Raw genomic sequence first — 25,513 nt, 5'->3', positions numbered from 1 at the left:
TCATTATTAGATTTTCCACCACCACTGCCGAGAGCGCTCAGATAAGACGGCGTAAGTTATTGGATGTTTTTAAACTAACACAATTCAGTTTAATCAACATGAATTATAATGTATGTGAAGTCAGCATCATGTTAGGGATGAAGCTAATGCACATTAAAACAGCCACTGAACGATATTTCATGAGTTTAATATTTAAAATAGGATTGAAGTGAGGTTCAGCCATGAGCCTGTTCTGCCTGAGCCGCACCTTTGAATGATGTTCTGGTATTTTATTTTCAACTGCTTCCATGTACATTTTTCTCCCGCTGGATTGCTCCTAAATTAAGATACATTTTATAATTAAGTATTAAATAAATAGACCAGTTCAAACTTGCATATTTACTCGAGCAGCAGTTTCTTCCCAGTTAAGGACTTACAACATCTGAAGCATCAACAGCAGACTTCAGTGATGTGACTCGTTGGTTTTCTGTTGCTATGCTTTTATCATTATGAGTAGATTATATACCAAATATGACCAATTTTAATGGTAACAGACAAACATGCAAAACAGAGAGAGACAGCTCAACACAGTGCAGACTGAGAGCAGCAGCAGGGTGAAACCAGAAGCAGAGTCCCTGTTGGAGTCGGTCAGAGCATTTCCATAGAGAGCCACTTTGCATCAGCAGCACCATGCTCCAGTGCTCTGGGAGAGTTTATAGTCCTGACAGTTGAACACTGGATGACTGACAGCTGTCCTTCATGACAACAGAAGCCACAGAAATCCTCCTCATCAAAAACATGACTTTGACCTCCGTCCTCATCTGGACTCTCCTCTGCTGCTGCTTCACAGGTAAAGTCCAGAGAATCAAACTCCTCTCCTCTATGAACATCCGTCCCTCTGAAATGAAGTCGACAAAACCATGACGCTGCTTTATGTGTTTGTCTCTGTATCCTCAGAGTCCAGAGGCCAGGTCACACTGACTCAGCCTGCAGCAGTGAGCTCTGCTCTGGGAGGCTCTGTCAGGATCACATGTAGGACCAGTCAGAATGTTTATAGTTGGGGCAGCAACCCTACTAAACATGCCTTAGCCTGGTACCAACAGAAAGATGGAGGAACTCCTAAACTACTCATTTACTATGCTAGCACTCGAGAATCAGGGATTCCAGGTCGTTTTACAGGCAGTGGATCAAACTCTGACTTCACTCTGACCATCAGTGGAGTCCAGGCTGAAGATGCAGCAGTTTACTACTGTCAGAGTCTTCACGAGATCAACAGTCAGGGTGTGTTCACACAGTGAAAAAGCGTCGTACAAAAACCTCCCTCAGTCAGACTGAACAGAAACTGAACTGACTGCTGCAGCTGGAAGCTACTGCAGAGACTGATACACTTCACTGAGGACACACACACACACACACACACACACACACACGCACGCACACACACACACAGACACACACACACGCACACACAGACACACACATACTTTTGTCAAGCAGAAAAAGCTTTTCTCCACCTATTTAATACAATTATGGTCATATTTTCTCATTTGTTTTCTCAGACAATCACTGTTGGACAAGAAAAGATTGGTCATGACCTCTGACCTTAAGCTTGATAAAAGACATTTCAACTAAATTTGGTTGAAAGAAAATATGAACCACAACACACCCACACACACACACACACACACACACACACACAATAACTTTCACTTCATTTATTAGATTTAAACACTTTACACTTTACACAAATGCACATACTGTCTATGAGTGCCACAAGAGGTGTTGGACAAACATCCAATCTTGGAGTCTAACTCAGTGACTGACAAACATGATATCCTTCATTGAGGCACAAGACACTGACACAGAAAATTAAAGTTCATAATTGAAGCATTCAGCAGGAAAGCATTGAAACAATGTACTTTTTATTAAAGGTTCTTAAGGCCTGCGCAGACGAGCTTGCTGCTGTCTTCACTAACATCTTTAATCTGTCCCTTGCACATGCTATCGTCCCACCCTGCCTTCAATCAGCCATGATCATCCCAGTCCCAAAGAAGCCTGCTGTCGACAGTCTAAATGATTACAGACCCGTCACTCTCAGTCCCATTGTTACAAAGTGCCTTGAGAGACTAGTACTGAGGCATATTTAAACCAGCCTCCCTCCCACCTTCCACCCTCATCAATTTGCAGACAGGGAAAACAGGTCCTCGGAGGATGGCATCACCTTAGCTCTTCACACGACACGAGAACCTCTGGAACACAGAGGGACCTACGTCGGGATGCTTTTCACTGACTACAGCTCCGCCTTCAGAACAATCCTACCAGACATGCAGATAAGGTAACTGCTTCACCTCGGCCTTTCCGCTCACCTCTGACCCTGGATTATGGACTTTCTCATAAATCACCCTCAGTGTGTCAAGCTCCGCCCCCACCTCTCCTCCACCCTCACTCTCAGCACTGGTTCCCCACAGGGCTGGAGCTGAGCCCACTACTGTACTCACTTTACACATTTGACTGCACACCCACCCATGCCTCAAACTCTATTATAGAATTAGCAGGTGACCGGACGGTGGTTGGACTCATCTTAGGTGGGGATGAATCCACCTCCCAGGATGAGGTCCAGACTCTGACGTTCAATCAATCAATCAATCAATCAATCAATCCAATTTTATTTGTATAGCGCCAAGTCATAACCAGAGTTATCTCAAGACACTTTACAAACAGAGCAGGTCTAGACCGTCTCTTTGTTATGTTATTTAAAGAGAGGCCCAACATGAATCACCATGAGTAGCACTTAGCAATATTCGGCACATTGGCAGAAAAACTTCCTTTTAACAGGCAGAAACCTCGAGCAGAACCAGACTCATGTTGAACATCTGAAGAGACTGGACAGGCCGAAAATGGGATAGAAGGAGATGCAGGATAGAGACAGGCAAAGAGGCACCTCTGGGACCTCCCTTGGAGATCCTGGCTCCTTGTCCCAGTATATTAAGCCCACCATCACAAACCTAGGGGTTAAAATGGACTCTGATCTTGTGCTCGACAGTCAGATCAGGACTGTCGTTAAGTCAAGCTTTTTCCAGTTGAGGCAGCTGAACAAAATAAAGCCAATTCTTCCGAGGCAGCACTTTGAGACAGTAATCCACGCCTTTGTCACCACTCGGCTGGATTACTGTAATGCACTGTATGTGGGGGTTAGTGGGTCCTCCATCGCCTGTCTCCAGATGGTACAAAACGCTGCTGCGTGTCTTTTAACTGGCACACGTAAACATGAGCACATTTCCCCCATTCTAGCCTCACTCCACTGGTTGCCCGTACATTTTAGGATCCATTTCAAAACTATTTTATTTGCTTTTCAATCTGTCAGTGGTCTTGCCCCGCCCTACCTCTCTGAGCTGCTACACCCCTATGCACCCACCCGTGCTCTCAGGTCAGCCGATCAGCTGCTTCTGAGTGTGCCAACAACTAAGCGTAAGCTCAGAGGGGACCGTGCCTTTGCTGTTGTGGCTCCAAAACTGTGGAAAGATCTGCCTCTGCACATTAGACAGGCCTCTTCACTGTCTGTTTTTAAATGTCTTCTTAAAACCCACCTCTTCTCCTTGGCCTTTGACACCTTGTAAGGCGTTGATTTTATTTGTATTTTATGTCTATTTTATTTATTTTTTATCTCTTTCTATTTATTTATTTGTATCTTATGCCTCGTGTGAGCTGTGTATTTTGTGTCTTTTATTCTTCTGTACAGAACTTTGGTCCTCTGTGGTTGTTTTAAAGTGCTTTACAAATAAAGTTGGATTTGATTGATGATGCTGTTAAATAATGGATCGATCAATGAATCTGACTATTGATTAAACATCTTTTAACACCAATCCAATCTGATTTTAGGTTCATGCTTCTGGACAAGTTGATGTAGAAAAAATGTCTTTGGTTCTAACAAATTAAACACTACAGAAACAAAATAGTTCCAACATTAAAACATGATCAATAAAAACATGCTGTCTTAAACTTTGTAGCATTGTATTATTGTCAGTTTTGATTGAATGTGTAAAAATGTTGCACACAGAGACTCATTTTGGTGAGTTTGTTTGTGTCAAAGTCAGAGAGCCGTGTCTCTCTACAGTGAGAGGTTTTTGTACGGCGGCTCAATGAGTTTGTATCACTGTGGGACACGTTCGGTGGAGGAACCAGACTGGAAGTTAACTGTAAGTAACTTTGACTTCTACATGAACTCAAACTCAGTCATTTTTCTTGTTTATTGAATACAAACAAAACATTTTGTCTTTGAAACTAAATCTTAATATAATTGATGTCAGCATTACTCCAGTGTTGTACAGATAACATTGTGTCTGATGAAAGAAGTCTTTAGCTTCACTCCAATGTTCATAATGACAGTTAGTATACGATCATCATTTTATTGTTCTTCAAAAGTTAGATAACAAACTTTTCCCTCATTAAAAGATCTTTTTGAAACTCAGACTGAAATAAATGTTACATTGTTTAAATGTGATAATTATTATATTTCAGATCAAGAAATCTACAAAGTATTTATTTAGTGAGAGTATTATCAGTAACAATTGCATGTGTCTTACTTGCTCTTCCCACAGTCGGATCATTTCACATACTCAGTACAATCAATGGATATTATAATGTCACTGCAGCTACTACACACTGTATTTTAGCAGTGACACAGTTTCTCAGCAGTAAAGTGTCTCTTTTGTCCTGTTTAAATAGTGATGTTTGTGGAAATGGTGAGAATTAAAACACTCTGATGAGTTTGGAACGAGCTGAAGGTGAAGGCTCGTTGTATTTTTCAGAACGTGTAATGATTGAACACTGAAGACTTTCCCGCCTGAGACGTTATCTTTAGCACTGAAACCTGTCTGTTTCATGGTTCAGCAGTGATGCCTGTCTGTTGTCATGGTTACTCAGCTCAGAGAGGGAAGTGAAACACAGAAGACCACTTTCATCCAATCTGAGGAGGACACCCAGCAGACTTAGGCTGCATCTAACAGGGTGGAGTTTTCTTCTTCTACTTTCTTCATGTTGTCTCTCTGTTGCCTCCTCCAGTGGGACGACTCGTCCCCACCCTGACGGTGCTGCCCCCCTCCGATCAGGAGCTGCAGCAGGGGAAGGCCACGCTCATGTGCCTGGCCAACAAGGGCTTCCCCTCAGACTGGAGTCTGGCCTGGAAGGTGGACGGCAGCAGCAGCAGCAGCGGGGCGCAGAGCAGGAGCCCCGGGGTGCTGGAGGACGGACGCTACAGCTGGAGCAGCACCCTGAGGCTCACTGCAGACCAGTGGAGGAAGGTGGGCTCTGTGACCTGTGAGGCCTCCCAGGGCTCCCAGACTCCTCTCTCAGAGACTCTGAGGAGAGACCAGTGTTCCCAGTACTGATCTGACTTGATAGCTCTCTGCTATGGTTTTACCCTTCTCCTGCTTCCTGTCTGCACTGTGATACACCGTCTCTTTCTCGCTGTGTCTCTAGTTAAACATTTGTTCTTGCTTGCTGATTTGTTGATATTTTTAATTGTTCAACACAATAAAAAAAGAATTATAATATGTTGATTTCTGTCTGGTTTTCTTTTCCATTTATTTCACATCAGAACCGTTAGTTAGACAAGAAGCCAGAATAGTAACAAGTGTTTGTCTTTGAACTTTGTCATGCCTCAATGATCGGGGAAAATAGTTGTTGTAGGTTTGTCTCTCATGTTGTGAATGAAGTTGTAGGAAAGAAGAAAGGTGTACTCATGATAACTTCAGTGTCCCTCTTGAAAACATGTTCATCTACCAAAGGGGGGCCCAGTTGAAAACGTTTGGGAACCAGTGCTGGAGGTTTTTGTACGACGTATCAATCTGTGAACGGGAAGCTGTAATCATGCTGACAGTAATAATCTCCAACTGAAATGATCTGAAACTTCAGATTAACGGGTCGTAGAACCATGAATCAGGAGTTTAGGAGCTTCTCCAGGTTTCTGAAGGTACCAGATCATCGCTCACAGATGAACTGGCTTTACATCTGATAGAAACAGTCTGTCCTGGAACAACAGACTGAGCTCCAGGAGACTGAGTCAGGATGATATCACCTGAAGAACCTGAAACATTCTGAAAAGAAGAGAAGGGTTCCTGAGACAAATTCAGACTGAAGAAAGATGGACCAAGCTGACTGTGTGCCCCTTATCCACAAGACAAGAGACGACCAGGCTTAGCAGGCAGCCCTGCCACAGTATCCCTTTCATGACCTTTTAAATGATCACGATTTTTAACAAGGAAATCTGTTTTAGCTTCAAACAGCTTTCTGATATCGTTTGTTCAGAGGGAAAGCACTTTAGTTTGAAACTCACTACGTTGAAACATTCTTCCAAAACGTTTCTGCCTTATTCATTTATTTTAATAATTTCTGACTGATAATTAACTCACACCAAACATTGTTAAAATTCATTGATCAAGTCTGAAGTCGAAGGTTATAACCAGCCTTTTGTCATCCTGCTATTCTTTTCTTATAACACAGGTCAGGAGAAGATCGTGTGTGTGTGTGTGTGTGTGTGTGTGTGTGTGTGTCCTCAGTGAAGTGTATCAGTATCTGCAGTAGCTTCCAGCTGCAGCAGTCAGTTCAGTTTCTGTTCAGTCTGACTGAGGGAGGTTTTTGTCCGACGCTTTTTCACTGTGTGAACACATACTGACTGTTGATGCTGTGAAAACTCTGACAGTAGTAAACTGCTGCATCTTCAGCCTGGACTCCACTGATGGTCAGAGTGAAGTCAGAGTTTGATCCACTGCCTGTAAAACGATCTGGAATCCCTGATGCTCGATAGCTAGCAGCATAAATGAGCCGTTTAGGAGTTCCTCCATTTTTCTGTTGGTACCAGTTTAAATAGTGGCTGCTGCCCGAACTATAAACATTCTGACTGGTCCTACATGTGATGGTGACGGAGCCTCCCACAGCAGAGCTCACTGCTGCAGGCTGAGTCACTGTGACCTGGCCTCTGGACTCTGAGGATACAGAGACAAACACATAAAGCAGCGTCATGGTTTTGTCGGCTTCATTTCAGAGGGACGGATGTTCATAGAGGAGAGGAGTTTGATTCTCTGGACTTTACCTGTGAAGCAGCAGCAGAGGAGAGTCCAGATGAGGACGGAGGTCAAAGTCATGTTTTTGATGAGGAGGATTTCTGTGGCTTCTGTTGTCATGAAGGACAGCTGTCAGTCATCCAGTGTTCAACTGTCAGGACTATAAACTCTCCCAGAGCACTGGAGCATGGTGCTGCTGATGCAAAGTGGCTCTCTATGGAAATGCTCTGACCGACTCCAACAGGGACTTTTATTACCCTGATGATGCTGTTTAATAATGGATCAATCAATGAATCTGACTATTGATTAAACATCTTTTAACACCAATCCAATCTGATTTTAGGTTCATGCTTCTGGACAAATTGATGGAGAAAAAATGTCTTTGGTTCTAACAAATTAAACACTACAGAAACAAAATAGTTCCAACATTAAAACATGATCAATAAAAACATGCTGTCTTAAACTTTGTAGCATTGTATTATTGTCAGTTTTGATTGAATGTGTAAAAATCTTGCACACAGAGACTCATTTTGGTGAGTTTGTTTGTGTCAAAGTCAGAGAGCCGTGTCTCTCTACAGTGAGAGGTTTTTGTACGGCGGCTCAATGAGTTTGTATCACTGTGGTACACGTTCGGTGGAGGAACCAGACTGGAAGTTAACTGTAAGTAACTTTGACTTCTACATGAACTCAAACTCAGTCATTTTTCTTGTTTATTGAATACAAACAAAACATTTTGTCTTTGAAACTAAATCTTAATATAATTGATGTCAGCATTACTCCAGTGTTGTACAGATAACATTGTGTCTGATGAAAGAAGTCTTTAGCTTCACTCCAATGTTCATAATGACAGTTAGTATACGATCATCATTTTATTGTTCTTCAAAAGTTAGATAACAAACTTTTCCCTCATTAAAAGATCTTTTTGAAACTCAGACTGAAATAAATGTTACATTGTTTAAATGTGATAATTATTATATTTCAGATCAAGAAATCTACAAAGTATTTATTTAGTGAGAGTATTATCAGTAACAATTGCATGTGTCTTACTTGCTCTTCCCACAGTCGGATCATTTCACATACTCAGTACAATCAATGGATATTATAATGTCACTGCAGCTACTACACACTGTATTTTAGCAGTGACACAGTTTCTCAGCAGTAAAGTGTCTCTTTTGTCCTGTTTAAATAGTGATGTTTGTGGAAATGGTGAGAATTAAAACACTCTGATGAGTTTGGAACGAGCTGAAGGTGAAGGCTCGTTGTATTTTTCAGAACATGTAATGATTGAACACTGAAGACTTTCCCGCTTGAGACGTTATCTTTAGCACTGAAACCTGTCTGTTTCATGGTTCAGCAGTGATGCCTGTCTGTTGTCATGGTTACTCAGCTCAGAGAGGGAAGTGAAACACAGAAGACCACTTTCATCCAATCTGAGGAAGAGACCCAGCAGACTTAGGCTGCATCTAACAGGGTGGAGTTTTCTTCTTCTACTTTCTTCATGTTGTCTCTCTGTTGCCTCCTCCAGTGGGACGACTCGTCCCCACCCTGACGGTGCTGCCCCCCTCCGATGAGGAGCTGCAGCAGGGGAAGGCCACGCTCATGTGCCTGGCCAACAAGGGCTTCCCCTCAGACTGGAGTCTGGCCTGGAAGGTGGACGGCAGCAGCAGCAGCAGCGGGGCGCAGAGCAGGAGCCCCGGGGTGCTGGAGGACGGCCGCTACAGCTGGAGCAGCACCCTGAGGCTCACTGCAGACCAGTGGAGGAAGGTGGGCTCTGTGACCTGTGAGGCCTCCCAGGGCTCCCAGACTCCTCTCTCAGAGACTCTGAGGAGAGACCAGTGTTCCCAGTACTGATCTGACTCACTGGGACTCTGCTCCTGGTTTTCCTCTGCTCCTGCTCTCAGTCCGACCCCCTGTCTCTTAAACTCTTTTTCTCTCTGTTTCAACATGAACGTGTTTCTGCTTGTGTTAATGGTTTCACCATTTCAAACAATAAAGATTTGATCATGTATATTCTAACAGTGAATTGTCCTGAGACTTTCTTTCTTTGATACAGACTGTATCATTAAAGATAAGATTAGATAAGATACACTTTATTGATCGGCTCAAAGTAAAGGACAGGGTAAAACAAGTGATGGATAAAAGAGGCAAGACAAAAAGACAATAAAATACAATAATATAAAAATAATCATAAATATATACACTATGTACACCTTTCACTTATTGTGGATGGTTACGTTTTTGTGCAAAAAAACTGCACCAAAAACACACACGGTGTGTATCATGGTGATATGGTTGATGATAAGTAAAGTGAAATATTGCAGAATAAATAACAATTGCACATGAGAGGTATTAGCACAGACATAATTGCACGGTATGGATGAGGTAATAAAAATGCATCAGTACATGTACCAAAGTATACTTTAATAATATGTTACAGTAGATATGCACACATAGAAAAACAGTGCAAAGCAGCTGCCATGTAGTGACTGGTGGATGAGTGACAGAGTATTGTGATCAGACAGTGATGCTGATGTTATAAAGTCTGCAGATGGGCTGAAGGATCTGCGGTAGCGCTCCTTCTCGCAGGGTGGGTGTCTCAGTCTGCTGCTGAAGGAGCTGCTTAAGGTCCCCACAGTCTCATGCAGGGGGTGGGAGGGGTTGTCCATGATAGATGTCAGCTTGGCTAACATCCTCCTCTCACCCACCTCCTCTATGGAGTCCAGAGGACAGTCCAGGACAGAACCGGCCCTCCTGACCAGTCTGTTTAGTCTCTTCCTGTCCCTCTCTGTGCTCCCTCCTCCCCAGCAGACCACTGCATAGAAAAGTGCAGACGTCACCACAGTGCCGTAAAATTTCCGTAACAGAGCCCCGCATACTCCAGAGGACCTCAGTCTCCTCAGCACGTGCAAGACGTCTGTGTTGTGTGACCAGTCCAGTTTGTTACTGAGGTGAACTCCCAGGTACTTGTAGGTCTCCACCCTCTCAATATCCAATCCCTGGATGTTCACCGGTGCAGTCCGGGGTGTCCTCCTGCAGAAGTCAATCACCACCTCCTTCGTCTTGCTGGCGTTGAGCTGAAGATGGTTTAGCTCACACCAGTTGATAAACTCTGTGATGACCTCCCTGTACTCCTGTTCGCTCCCCTCAGATACACACCCGATGATGGCTGTATCATCGCAGAACTTCTGGAGGTGACAGCTCCCAGAGTCGTAACTGTAGTCCGAAGTGTACAGGGTGAAGACAAAGGGGGAGAGCACTGTACCCTGTGGAGCCCCTGTGCTGCAGACCACCATGTCCGAGTCAGTGAACTGTAGCTGACATCAACATATCATGCTGTTTCCCCCTCAGAGCTCAAAAACTTGAATAATCTTATAGAACACTGATCTGGTGACTTGTGGACATGTTAGTCACATGTTTGGTATTTTTTCTGTGTTGGTTCTTTTTAATTCTTTTCATAAAATGTATAACTGAGATGAATTTTCAATAAACAGGTGTTTGTGAGTTATTTGTGTCCTGTAATAAAAAAGGGAACAACTCTTCATATAAAAACTGTGACTCCAGTCTGAGACCTTTATCTCCTTCATTTTTAGTCATATAAAATCACAGCAAAGAAAAAGCATTTTAAGAAATCAAACGCTTCATGTTTTCTGAAGAGACTCTGATCAACTCATAATAACAACATTAACTGTGTGCCACAGTAGGTACGAGGGAGACGCTTCACAGAATAAGATGGTAGTAACTTTGTGTTGAGCATGGACCTAGAAATGAATGAGACTCTTTGTTCTTTCACTCATCACCTGAGTCAAAGTACCTGATCCATTAATTACACTTTCATTGGAATAATGGATCATCTTGGAACGTGTCCAGTCTCCTTGTGGAATAATAGAGTTTCAGTTTGATGTACTTTGTGCACAACAATTAGCCCTTTAGCTCCACTGTTTTATCTTGTTTGATGGTTTTACTGCAGAAACAGACGACTGTCAGATGTTACCAACTGGCTGAAGTGATAACAGAGTTCTCACAGCTTCATCTTTGGACATTTAACTTCAGTGAGGAGCCAAATATATGTGAGCTAACATATAAAAACATATCATTTAAAGGATGTAAAGCTTTGTTTGGACCTTATAAGTTCTCAGATGATCATCTGTCTTTGTGTTTTCTTTGAATTATGAGGTTGAAATGGTACTGAGTCGGTGTGCAGGAAGGTTTGAGGTCAAAGGTCATGACCAACCCTTTCTCATCCTTCACTGGTTGTTTGACAAAACAGATAAGATAATATGATTATAACTGAATAAAATAGATGAAAGCTGTTGTTTGTACTTTAAAAAAGTGTGTGTCTGTGTGTGTGTGTGTGTTGGTATATGTGTATTAAAAGGACATTTGGTCAGAATACACACCACAGTAGAAGGGCATTTAGAATTAGCAGGACAGGGTCGGTGTCCTGCTAATTTGGAAAAAATTCTAAAAGTGTAGAAGTGTTTCTATTGGTCCATAGACCCTAAATATAAAAAAAACTGGACATGACCTGTTAGTACACATAGACCTGACTTTGTGTATAATCTGTGTATCATCACAGTGCCCCCTACAGCCAGGTGGTGGTATAGCAGGACCTCATGAATATTCACAATTGTGTATGATTCTGAGCTTCTGATTGGCTGTCTGCCGGAAGGTCCTGATCATTTTTACATTGTCCTTATAATTCACCTTTCCGTCAATAGGTGTGTAACATAGATTTTAACACAGATCTCAGTTTTCCAAAAAGTGTCCCAGCTATATATCAGATAATGTTGCAGACTGATTTGCATGGTCAGATGTTTGACTGTCATTGATAAAGTGATTACATAATGCCTTGTAGTTGGAGTTGTATGACCAGGGATCATTATTTTGAGAGAAAGAAAGCTATGTGTTTCTAGTTATCAGTACACATGTATTTTTATCACCATGGGATGTCCTGTCTTGGGGCTGAAATTGACACTGTTTAGATTCATTAAAAATCTGTCGGTCAGTGGTAAAGACAGGTTCCTCAGCTGCTCCACACACTGAAAGACAGCTGACAATAAGTCAGTGTTCAAAATATAACATATTTGGTGTACCACCCCTAGTTTCTTGTCTCAGAGATTTATGTATGAACTTAAAATGTCTATAGACGTGTTGATTTTTTTTTTCTAGTGTGTTCTTTTACAAAATATTCCAAAATTTGTAAACAAAATCACATGTGCACTAAGGTCATTCATTCATTGTCAGACATTCCGAGGCAGGAAAAGAAGGAAATACTAAAGGAAAGTAGGCTGAACAGTCATGGAGATCTTCCATACTTCAGTTGTTTTCATCATACTGATATTGATTTGGTGGTGTCAGCAAGAACAATTGCAGAAACTTTGACATTATTGACATTAATTTAAAAAAGATGCAGTGATTTCTGTAATTAGTTAGATTGAGGTCGGTCTATGTTCATACCTTAAATGAACCGTACCAAATGTAACAAAACTGTGTATTGTGAAAAAATGGAAAGTAAATATCTTGAGACATTGTACTGTCAGAAGGCACATGGGAACTCTTAACCACTCCAGAACTATTAAAAACCAAAAGATTGGACACTTTGGGAAACAAAGTCAAAAGTGTCACATACCTTATTTCATGATGCAGAGATTGGTAATGAGAATAAAGCACTGTAATCCAGTATTCACATTATATGCTGAGTGACACCTTAAAGAGTACTTAAGCATCAGATTCCATGCTAGATTACAGCTGAATGCTAACAGTTGCGCAGTTCTGAGAAATGCTTCATTGCAATCATATCCCTTTTGCAGGCATTGTCATGTCTCCTGGAACCTCATTGTCTTTTTGAGGACTTTGTAATAGTAATCCATTATGATAACTCCAAAACTGAAGGTCTTTTGTGTTATTATTAATTATTATTGTGATTATTTCCCTGACTTTTACCTTCCACACGATGAATGTTCAACAACAGACAATTTACCTAGCCATATTTATTATATTACTGGTATTATAATGTCACTGCTACTTTTTTCAATTAACTATGTCCGGTATGGTTACAGCTGCTGCACTGTTAGGCTTTCATTTAAGTGAATGCTTATGTGTGGCATATGTATGCAATTGATTGCCCCCAAAAAAGAAAACTGCCTGTAAGGGACTGGAAAGCCTTTTGAGGCTCCCTAGCTTTTGAAGCTAACCTACTCCCTGGACTATGTTAGCAGTTTATATTCAAAGATGTAACGAAAAAGAAGTTGAGCTTGTACAACCTTGCAATGTATGAGACTGAAGGGTGACATGGCTCTTCACAAATGATCTCAGTGCAGGTTCCAGTCCCTCCACTCTTTTAGGCACAAAGTACATGGTGCTATAGACTGATACAGGCAAATGATAGAACAGGAACACTGGTTTACTGCCATATTTCTTCTACAATGTCTGTATAACCTTCACGACAACGTGTATAATCCAGAAGAGACTACACTCTTGTAAAGATGACAAAGAGCTGCAGGACAAACAAGGTGACTGAGCTTGCACAAAGTCACTTCCTGGACATCACATGGTCCAAAACTGAACCCAGACTTCGAGAGACAAACAGTTTGTTTACAGATAATCAAATGAACGTGCGAAACAAAACATAATCCAAAAGAGATTCCGTTCAAACATGAACTATCAAACCAAACATTTTCAAAGTTTGAAAGCTTTAGACCAGAGGCTCTATTTACGCTTAGACTCTGTCTACTTATGCTCCGCATGAATGGTTGTATCCTGTTGTCCCATGTTGAGTATCGGTCTTTAAAAGTCAGTCAGTGTGGGCCTGTAGTTTCACTGCAGATCAACAAAACACATACATAATATTTTCTCTTTAAGTAATTATATGGCAGTATTTTGCATTCCTAATGCTTCTGGTCTGTTATTGATTTACTGTTATTTAAGTAATAAAGTATAGCCTACTTTCAATCATGGATATACTATACATATAGCCTAGAATACAATAGGTTCATATTGCATTTAGCTAATGTTGGCAGTGAGTCAGGTTGACCATTATCAGTTGACAAATTGATCAATGTCCAGTGTGGTCTAAATGCCAAAAAAACAGTAAAATCTCCCTTAATTGCATTTGAAGAAATTAAATGAAGGCTGAAAACAGTGTTTTAAAGAATATTTGGCCTCCTTACAATGAATGAGTATTGGTAAGACAATTTGAAATGCTTTGGTTTTTGAACGAGACCTTATTCAAAGTGATCTGAATGCGAGGAAAATAGTTAAATTTCCCGTAACTGTGTCAACAAAAGTAAAAAAAATGCTTAAATGGGTTTCAGACAATGTTAAAGCTTTGCTGCTTGATATCAACCTGCTTTTATAACAGAAGGAGAGCTAAAACAGATGGGTCAGTCTCCCGGTAATGTAAGTTACGTTTCCCTTACCCTTAACTGCAGAATCAGAAGCTGCATATCGGATGCTAATTTTATCGTCATATCATTCAGCAGTATAATATTCTATATCATTCTTATGCTGGTGAAACACAGTTATATATATCTGTCACTGCCAGTCATCTTAGCCCAGCTAATGACCTCATTCAGTGCGCTGCTGATATTAAATATTGGATTGCAACAAACCTTTTACAGCTGATTTAGAGCAAAACAGAGATTCTTTTAGTGGGTCCAACGGCTCTGAGGCAACAGATTCTCCCTTTTTTAACTCCTTTGTCAGTAAAGCCATGTGAGCACTTAGGTTTTACTTTAGATGTGGATCTATACCTTCATAAACATATAGCTAACATTCTAAGACTGTCTTTCATCATCTTAGAAATATCTCTGAAGTAAGATGCTTTTTGTCACAGTCTGACTCTGAAAAGCTGGTTCATACATTTATTTCAAGTAAATTAGATTACTGCTATGCACTTTTTATTGGACTGACAAAGCAGTTGTTTAAAAAAACTCAAGCTTATTCAAAATGCTGCAGCCAGAGTTTAACCAAAACCAAGAGGTGGCTGGCTTTCAGTTAAACAAAGAATTGAATTGGTGTTTAAATACTCACATGCACACTCAATACACACAAGGCAAATCCCTTAGATAATCATAGAGGTCTTCTCATCATTCTGAGAATTAATGCTAAATCAGTTTATGGTGCTTTAAGTCACTATGGCCTGTGACTCTCTATGGAATTTTCTGCCACAAGAAAGGAGTTCTGTCACAACCATTTCTTCTTTGTAAAGCAACCTAAAACATGTCTTTTTGCACAATCTTTCGAGAGAGAGAGAGAGAGGAGCTTGGTGTGTCAGATCCCCCGGTAGTCTAAACCTATAGCAGCATAACTATGGGCTGGTCCCAGCCTGAGCCAGCCCTAACTATAAGCTTTATCAAAGAGGAAAGTTTGAACTCTTAAAAGAAGAGAGGGTGTCTGCCTCCCGGACCCTGACTGGTAGATTGTTCCAGAGGAGGGGGGCCTGGTAATTGAAGGCTCTACCTCCAACACTACTCCTAGAGACTTTAGGTACCACAAGCAGGCCTGCATCCTGGGAGCGCAATGTTCTAGAGGGGTAATATGGCACTATGAGCTCTTTAAGATATGATGGTGCCTGACCATTAAGAGCTTTGTAAGTAAGAAGAAGGATTTTAAATTCTATTCTAGATTTTACAGGAAGCCAGTGCAGAGAGGCCAATACAGGAGAGATGTGATCTCTCTTCCTAGTTCTTGTCAGCACACTCGCTGCAGCATTTTGTACCAGCTGCAGAGTTTTTAGTGACTTATTAGGGCAGCCTGATAGTAACGAGTTACAATAATCCAACCTGGAAGTAACGAATGCATGGACTAGTTTTTCTGCATCGTGTTGAGACAGGATGTGTCTGATGTTTGTTGCAAAGATGAAAGAAGGCTGTCCTTGATATTTGTTTTATGTTTGAGATGAAGGACGTATCCTGATCAAATAGAACTCCCAGATTCCTAACAGTAGTGCTGGATGCCAGGCTGATGCCATCTAGGGCAGCTATATCATTAGAGAAAGAATCTCTAAGGTGTTTTGGGCCGAGCACAATAACTTCAGTTTTGTCTGAATTAAGTAGCAGAAAGTTTCTAGTCATCCAGATCTTTATGTCCTTAAGGCATGCTTCTAGTTTAGATAGCTGATTGGTTTCGTCTGGCTTCATAGATAAGTATAATTGAGTATCATCTGCATAACAATGAAAATTAATAGAGTGTTTCATCATGATATTACCCAGAGGAAGCATATATAAGGTAAAAAGAATCGGTCCGAGCACAGAACCTTGTGGAACTCCATGACTAACTTTGGTTTGCATAGAGGACACATCATGAACATTAACAAACTGAGATTGATCTGATCAATAAGATTCAAACCAACTTAATGCAGATCCTGTAATGAACATTAAATGTTCTAGTCTCTGTAACAGGATGTGATGGTCTATCGTGTCGAAAGCGGCACTAAGATCTAACAGGACGAGTACAGAGAGAAGTCCTCTGTCTGAAGCAGGAAGTAGATCATTTGAAACTCTCAGTGCTGTCTCAGTGCTGTGGTGGACTCTAAATCCTGACCGACAGTCCTCAAATAAACTGTTGTTATGAAGACAGTCACATAATTGATTAGCGACTGCTTTGTCAAGGATCTTTGAGATAAAAGGAAGGTTAGATATAGGTCTATAGTTAGCTAAGGTGCCTGAATCTAGGGAAGGCTTTTTAAGAAGTGGCTTAATTACAGCTAGTTTAAAAGACTGGGGTACATAGCCCGTCGATAAAGACATATTGATCATATCTAGTAAAGAAGTGCTAATTGAGGGAAAGACTTCCTTAAGCAGCTTGGTTGGAATCGGGTCTAAAAGACAGGTCGATGGTTTAGACGAAGATATCAGAGAATTTAGCTCAGGAAGGTCAATTGGAGAAAAACAGTGTAAACATCAGGTGTGTGAGCAGCTTCCAAAGATACATCTGCACCAGGTAACGGCAGGAGGTTACAGAGTCTCTAATCTTTAGGATTTTGTCATTAAAGAAGCTCATGAAATCGTCACTGCTGAGGCCTATAGGAATACTTGGCTCAGTGGAGCTGTGACTCTCTGTCAGCCTGGCTACAGTGCTGAAAAGGTACCTGGGATTGTTTTTATGTTCTTCTATGAGGGAGGAGTAGTAGACACCTCGAGCATGCCGTAGGGCCTTCCTGTATTTATTAAGACTATTTTGCCAGAATAAATGAGATTCTTCTGTTTTGCCACATTCTTTCAAATTTACACGACATTTGCTTCAAGTTACGAGTTTCTGAGTCATACCATGGAGCTAGCCTCTGTCGTTTAATAATCTTCTTTTTTAAGGGGGCAATCGAGTCTAGAGTACTTCTCAGCAAACCTGCAGGACTATCAACAAACTGATCAAGCTGAGAGGGACTAACATTAGCATAAGAGCTTTCTGTAGTAAACAGATGTGGTAAAGAATTAAAAGCAGCTGGAATTGTTTCCTTAAATTTAGCTACAGTCCTATCAGACAAACATCTTGTGAGTACATTTTTGTTAACTGGAGAGTAGTCGGTTAATAGGACATCGAATGTTACTAAATAGTGATCTGATAAAAGAGGATTTTGTGGGAAGACAATTAAGTTTTCGGTTTCAAGGCCATAAGCTAGAACAAGGTGGAGGGTGTGGTTAAAGCGGTGAGTAGGCTGGTTTACACTTTGAGTGAAACCAATAGAGTCCAAAAGGGACATAAATGCCATGCTAAGATTATCATTATCAACATCTACATGAATATTGAAGTCCCCTACAATAATTATTTTATCTGAACTCAGGACTAAATCTGATAAAAACTCTGAGAATTCAGTTAGAAAATCAGAGTATGCGCCAGGAGGGCGGTATACTATCACAAATAAAACAGGCTGTAAAGTTTTCCAAGCTGGGTGTGAAAAACTCAGAACAAGGCTTTCAAAAGAGCAGAAACTAAGTTTTGGTCTAGGGTTGATTAGAAGACTAGAACTGAAGATAGCTGCCACTCCACCACCTCGACCAGTGTCTCGAGGAATATGAGTATTAAGATGACCGGGAGGAGTGGATTCATTTAAGCTGACATATTCTTCCTGACACAGCCAAGTCTCAGTTAAAGAGAGTAAATCAATATGATAATCTGATATCAGATCGTTCACTAATAGAGCTTTAGATGACAGGGATCTGATATTTAACAGACCACATTTAATTCTCATATTTTTTGGCATAACTGTGGTTGTTGTTTTAATTTTTATTAAATTTTTTTGATTTACTCCTTTTTTATTTGAGTTTGAATTAAGTGTAATAAAAGGCCTGGGTTGGGGGGCAGACACAGTCTCTATAACATTAACATTGTGGCTGGGAAACTGCTCACAGGGAAGCTCAGAGGAGTGTGTAGGACTACAGCTCTGCCTCCTGGTCTCAACTCTGGTTTGTCAGGTTTTACGACTAACAAACTTAGCCATATTACGAGACAAAAGAGCTGCACCATCCAAAGTGGGATGAATGCCGTCTCTTCCGATAAGACCAGGCTTTCCCCAGAATGTCTGCCAGTTATCTATGAAGCCCACATCGTTTGCTGGGCACCACCTCAACAGCCAGCGGTTGAATGATGACATGCGGCTATACATGTCATCACTCGTCAGATTGGGCAGGGGTCCAGAGAAAACTACGGAGTCCGACATCGTCTTTGCAAATGCACACACCGACTCAACATTAATTTTAGTGACTTCCGATTGACGTAACCGGGAGTCATTAACGCCGACATGAATTACAATCTTATCAAATTTACGATTATCCTTTGTCAGCAGTTTTAAATTTGACTCGATGTCGCCCGCTCTGGCCCCAGGAATACATTTCACTATGGCCGCTGGCTTCGCTAACTTCACGTTTCTGACTATGGAGCTGCCAATAACCAGAGCTGGTTTCTCAGCGGGTGTGTCGCTGAGTGGGGAAAACTTGTTCGAAACGTGAAGTGGTTGGTGGTGAACCGTGTGCTTCGTCTTGCGGCTATGCTTCCCTCTGAGAGTAACCCAGCCACTGCATCCCGGCTGCTCGGGAGTTGCCGGGGGAGAAGCTACGCTAGGTCGGCCCGCACCGGCTACTGGCCCTGGGGGCTTGCTGCTGATTACAGCAGCTAGCGATGCTTGGTTTTCCAAGGTGCGGAGCCGCGTCTCTAATTCCGTGATCCTCGCCTCCATAGCTCCAAAAATACTACATTTCATACAAGTACCCTTATCCGTAAAGGAGGTCGAGGTAGAGCTAAACATCTGACACACCGAACAGGGCAGATCAGGAGAGCAGGAGGGAGAAGGAGAAGACATTTCAATTGATTAAGCTAGCTGCTAAGCTAACGGCTAAGCGAGTATAAAGTTAAGGGTTTAGCAGATATGACGCTAATGCAACAACGAGAGTGCTTGATGAAAACTAGTGTCTGTTTAAGTACACAGCAGCTGAATAACCACAGTGATGATAATTACAGCAGATTAATCGATTTAGCTCGAGCTCTAGCAGCAGCTACATCACAGACTTAAGTGATGATGATGTGCACCGGTGCTGTTAAAACAGAACTTTTTAGAGCTGACTGTACTCCACTCGACACAGCCCACCTGTGGTGTACCTACACTAAAGCTAAGATGAAAAAGCTTCAGGTAGCATACAATGATGCATTTCAAATCCTACTTCAGGTATCAAGGTGGACGAGTGCAAGTGTTATGTTTGTATCTAATAATGTTCCAACCTTCCATGCTGTGCTCAGGAATTTAAGGTTAAGATTTATGAGTCGATTGAGTGACTGTAAAAATGTAATCATGATAGCACTATCTTAAGCCACAGTAAGTGACACAAGGTGTTTCTCTTGTTTCTGGAATCGGTGGAAAAGTTGGAAAATGTAATGATTTTAGGAGTGGTGTCCAGAAGGCCGTTGGTACCTGTCATGGTGGGAACCTGAGAACATGTTGGTGGACACCAGCAGTGAAGGAAGTCATCAGGCTGAAGAAGGAGGCCTTTTGGGCTTGGTTGCCCCAGGAGTCTACAGAGGCAGCAGACAGGTACCAGGTGGCCAGAAGGGCTGTGGCTTCAGTGGTTGCTGAAGCAAAAACTCGGGTGTGGGAGAACTTCAGGGAGGCTGAGGAGAAAGCCTCGAGAAAGTTCTGGCAAACCGTTAGACGACTCAGGAGGGGGATGCAGGGATTGGCTCAGGCTGTCTCCTGCAGGGATGGAGTACTGCTGAACCAGACTGGGGATATCGTCAGACGATGGAAAGAACACTTTGAGGAACGCTTGGTTCCAACCATAGACTGTATAAAAAGATGGACGACATGACAGCTCCCTAAAAGCGCCCCCTGCTGACTGGCTGCAGTGTAGGTCATAAAGCCCGCCTCCTCCATGTTAACAGGTGGGACATGGGTCAAACTATAAAATCAAAATACACGCCCGATACATTTTTCTCAAACATGGTTTCTGTCATTAAAGTTATCATGCTGATTTACGTCCAAGTGTTCATTTTTCTGACAAGTTTATTTTTAATTAGTTATTTGATGCTGTCAAAATGATGATTGACAGCTCTGTTGACAAATTGGGCTCCTGCAGCCGATCAGTTCCGGGTGAGCAGAGTGGAGGACGAAAACGTGGAAACGTAACTAAAACAATCACTACAATCATTGAAGTTTCCATACCTGTGAACGATAACCTCAGACCAACACAGAGAAGCTGTTCTGCTGGAAACACGTCGGTGTACGGGATCCTTGCTGTTTTTTCGGTAAGTTAAGTGTGTGTTTCGGTTAGCGGAAGTGGCTACGGCCGCTTCACTCGCCGATCTCTACTGCGCAGTCTCTGGCTCCATATGACGTCACCATCGCAAGGTGGCAGCGCCTATCACAGGGGTTATTTTGGCATCAATTTCGTACAATGGGAGCAGATGGAGACGCGTTGTCCATCTGTATATACAGTCATTGATCCCAACCAAAACAAGAGTCTGAGGATCCTTGGGAAGCCTGATCTATATCCTTGGCAGAGGTCGCTGAGGTGGTCAAGAAGCTCCTCAGTGGCAGGGCAACAGGTGTAGATGAAATTAAACCTGAGATGCTAAAGGCTCTTGACATGGCTGACACGCGCCTTCAATGTCCAGTTGAGGTCTGGGACAGTGCCTGTGGAATGGCAGACCGGGGTGATGGTTCCCATTTTCAATAAGGGGGACTGGAGGGTGAGCCCCGACTATCAGGACATCTCACTTCTCAGCCTCACAAATAAAGTTTATTCCAGGGTGCTGGAAAAGAGGCTTCGGCTGATGGTCGATCCTCAGGTACAGGAGGAACAATGCAGATTTCTTCCTGGACATGGAACAGTGGACCAACTCTTTACCCCTGCAGGGCTGCTTGTGGGGGTATGGGAGTTTGCTCATCCAGTCTACATGTGTTTTGTAGACTTGGAGAAGGCCTATGATCGTGTCCCTCGGGGAGGAGGTTATAATGGGAGACAGATTGATGAAAGAAGCTGTGATGATTATGGTCATTTAATGTCAACCAAATTATTCTTTTCATATTTAAGATTTTTGTAATTCATGTTCATTGGAGGTTACAGCAACAATGATGTGAAGTTGAATCTGGGATACTATATGTTTGTAGTGTGTGTGTGTGTGTGTGTGTGTGTGTGTGTCCCCTTTTATTACCCTGATTATGCTGTTTAATAATGGATCAATCAATGAATCTGACTATTGATTAAACATCTTTTAACACCAATCCAATCTGATTTTAGGTTCATGCTTCTGGACAAATTGATGTAGAAAAAATGTCTTTGGTTCTAACAAATTAAACACTACAGAAACAAAATAGTTCCAACATTAAAACATGATCAATAAAAACATGCTGTCTTAAACTTTGTAGCATTGTATTATTGTCAGTTTTGATTGAATGTGTAAAAATGTTGCACACAGAGACTCATTTTGGTGAGTTTGTTTGTGTCAAAGTCAGAGAGCCGTGTCTCTCTACAGTGAGAGGTTTTTGTACGGCGGCTCAATGAGTTTGTATCACTGTGGTACACGTTCGGTGGAGGAACCAGACTGCATGTTGGAAGTAAGTCAAATATTTACACTTGAAATGATTTCAGGAGCTTCTTTTCTTTATTGTTTCTTTCTATTCAAACTGGAGGACAAAAGTTTCCTTTCACTTTTTAATTGAATGTTTTTACAGGGATATAGACAAAATTCAGCCCAGCAATAGAAATACAAAAAATCATTGTAATGGAAAATATAAAGCTGGGTTAATTATAGTTTCTCACTTTCATTGTAAAATTGCATCTTGGTAGTTTGAAAGTTTAGTTCAGTGTGTCAAAGTCAGAGAGCCGTGTCTCTCTACAGTGAGAGGTTTTTGTACGGCGGCTCAATGAGTTTGTATCACTGTGGTGGACTTTTGGTGGAGGAACCAGACTGCATGTTGGAAGTAAGTTTCTGCACAAATACTAAATCTAATGTGTAAAGTAATGTTTCAATTCAGTTTGTTCATGTTTGATGCAGAAAATATTTCTTTTTTAAATGTGACACTTTAACTATGAATGTTTTTATTTGTCCTCCTTTACCATGGAGGTTCACTCAGGACAGTTCACTAAACAGTTCTTTACAAATTAGTGTCAGACTGAAAGTTCAACTTGAAGCTTGAAGTGCAGAAAATATAAAACCTGTTTTTCAAATGTTTTGTCAATATTACATTTAATTTTACAAATCAATGATAACCGTTTGGACATGAATTAAGTGTCATTGATTGAAGTCAAATGAACGATGTAAAGATAAATCATTCCATTTAAAAATGAACACTATCTCAGATATTTTCAAAAACTGTTTGACATTTTGAAAATCTATTGACCTGTTTGATTAGGATGGTCATTTGATTGTTACTTCATATTTTCACTTTGCTTCTGTTTTGACTCAAAAGTTTATAATACTGTTTGTTAACGCTTGTTATAATTATGCAGAAGAAGTTTTAAAATCAGGCCAAATTTCATATTTCAATTCAAGCTTAGTTCTGTGTATTTCAAGTCATTCTGTGTGATGATTGTCTCTGTGCTGATGTGCATGAGAGGCTTCTTAAAGGGAAGTGAAACAATGTGTGAGTGAGTGACTGATGGAGCAGAAAAAACATCTGACAGAAACTCCTTAAAGCACAAAATCAACTCTCACACAGTAAAGGTGTCCAAGTGTCTGCTGTTTGATTGACAGCTGTGTGCTCCCTGTCCTCTAACCTGATTGGTGTCTCCTAGGTGATGTCCGTCCCACCCTGACGGTGCTGCCCCCCTCCAGTGAGGAGCTGCAGCAGGGGAAGGCCACGCTCATGTGCCTGGCCAACAAGGGCTTCCCCTCAGACTGGAGTCTGGCCTGGAAGGTGGACGGCGGCAGCAGCAGCAGCGGGGCGCAGAGCAGGAGCCCCGGGGTGCTGGAGAAGGACGGCCGCTACAGCTGGAGCAGCACCCTGAGGCTCACTGCAGACCAGTGGAGGAAGGTGGGCTCTGTGACCTGTGAGGCCTCCCAGGGCTCCCAGACTCCTCTCTCAGAGACTCTGAGGAGAGACCAGTGTTCCCAGTACTGATCTGACTCACTGGGACTCTGCTCCTGGTTTTCCTCTGCTCCTGCTCTCAGTCCGACCCCCTGTCTCTTAAACTCTTTTTCTCTCTGTTTCAACATGAACGTGTTTCTGCTTGTGTTAATGGTTTCACCATTTCAAACAATAAAGATTTGATCATGTATATTCTAACAGTGAATTGTCCTGAGACTTTCTTTCTTTGATACAGACTGTATCATTAAAGATAAGATTAGATAAGATACACTTTATTGATCGGCTCAAAGTAAAGGACAGGGTAAAACAAGTGATGGATAAAAGAGGCAAGACAAAAAGACAATAAAATACAATAATATAAAAATAATCATAAATATATACACTATGTACACCTTTCACTTATTGTGGATGGTTACGTTTTTGTGCAAAAAAACTGCACCAAAAACACACACGGTGTGTATCATGGTGATATGGTTGATGATAAGTAAAGTGAAATATTGCAGAATAAATAACAATTGCACATGAGAGGTATTAGCACAGACATAATTGCACGGTATGGATGAGGTAATAAAAATGCATCAGTACATGTACCAAAGTATACTTTAATAATATGTTACAGTAGATATGCATACATAGAAAAACAGTGCAAAGCAGCTGCCATGTAGTGACTGGTGGATGAGTGACAGAGTATTGTGATCAGACAGTGATGCTGATGTCATAAAGTCTGACTGCAGATGGGCTGAAGGATCTGCGGTAGCGCTCCTTCTCGCAGGGTGGGTGTCTCAGTCTGCTGCTGAAGGAGCTGCTTAAGGTCCCCACAGTCTCATGCAGGGGGTGGGAGGGGTTGTCCATGATAGATGTCAGCTTGGCTAACATCCTCCTCTCACCCACCTCCTCTATGGAGTCCAGAGGACAGTCCAGGACAGAACCGGCCCTCCTGACCAGTCTGTTTAGTCTCTTCCTGTCCCTCTCTGTGCTCCCTCCTCCCCAGCAGACCACTGCATAGAAAAGTGCAGACGTCACCACAGTGCCGTAAAATGTCCGTAACAGAGCCCCGCATACTCCAGAGGACCTCAGTCTCCTCAGCAGGTGCAAGACGTCTGTGTTGTGTGACCAGTCCAGTTTGTTACTGAGGTGAACTCCCAGGTACTTGTAGGTCTCCACCCTCTCAATATCCAATCCCTGGATGTTCACCGGTGCAGTCTGGGTAGGGTTGCCACCCGTCCCTTAAAATACGGAATTGTCCCGTATTTGACAATTAAAGGGCATGTCCCGTTTTGAATCAATACGGGACGGGGTTTGTCCCGTATTTCTGAGTTGTTATGAACGCAGCATTATCCCACCCGCATTCTGTGAAAAATGTGCGCTGGGGATAGGGATAGACCGTCAGGGTCAGAGCCAATAAGAGGCAGAGGAAAGCAGGTCCCTTAACGGAGAGCCAGTGCGAAACAATTTTGTGCCCGCTAAACCTATGCAAATGACATAAAGACTCTGCCTCGTACTCAAACGCACCCCAAGGTGCGCTGCAGAGCAAACAGTGTCTGTGTGCTCCGGAACCGTTTGCGCGTACTTCAATGACTCATGTTATGCAAACATTCGGGGCAAATTTGTAACGCCAGCACGAACAGCAGGTGGTGGGAGGGGTGGCGTGACTGCAAACAATGAAATGTTTGAGCCAAAACTCGTGTTCACACCACCCTATACAATGATTCAATTTCATTAACATTTTCTTATCCTAGTCCTCCCCAATCTGTTCAGCTTATTTCTAATGTCCACTGGTAATAAAGCACATCAAACTTGAAGTATGAATCTTAATACTTTCTTGAAACCATGTTTTAAGTTATGATTTACCACCACTGGCACATCACCGGACCTGTGGTGGTCGTGGCCCCAAGGAACAGGCCCCCGCTGTGGTTTGCGTCCCTTATTTTTCTGCATGGAAGGTGGCAACCCTAAG

General features: G+C 42.0%; 1 gene segment (V, D, J or C); it reads left to right on the top strand.

Moving 5' to 3' along the window:
• The first annotated feature begins 742 nt into the window (after positions 1-742).
• LOC138608629 (Ig kappa chain V-III region MOPC 63-like) lies at positions 743-23,589 on the top strand. The segment is given in 4 exon segments: positions 743-829; positions 937-1,267; positions 22,049-22,083; positions 23,264-23,589. Coding segments are annotated over 4 exon segments (744 nt in total).
• The last annotated feature ends 1,924 nt before the right edge of the window (positions 23,590-25,513 follow it).

This window comes from Semicossyphus pulcher, unplaced genomic scaffold (genome assembly GCF_022749685.1).
Source record: "Semicossyphus pulcher isolate SPU_LCO1_2020_fin unplaced genomic scaffold, fSemPul1.0.p SCAF_5, whole genome shotgun sequence".
In the NCBI taxonomy this organism is placed as follows: domain Eukaryota; kingdom Metazoa; phylum Chordata; class Actinopteri; order Labriformes; family Labridae; genus Semicossyphus; species Semicossyphus pulcher.
Note: the sequence above shows the minus strand (reverse complement) of the source record. Positions and strands in the feature narration are given on the sequence as shown.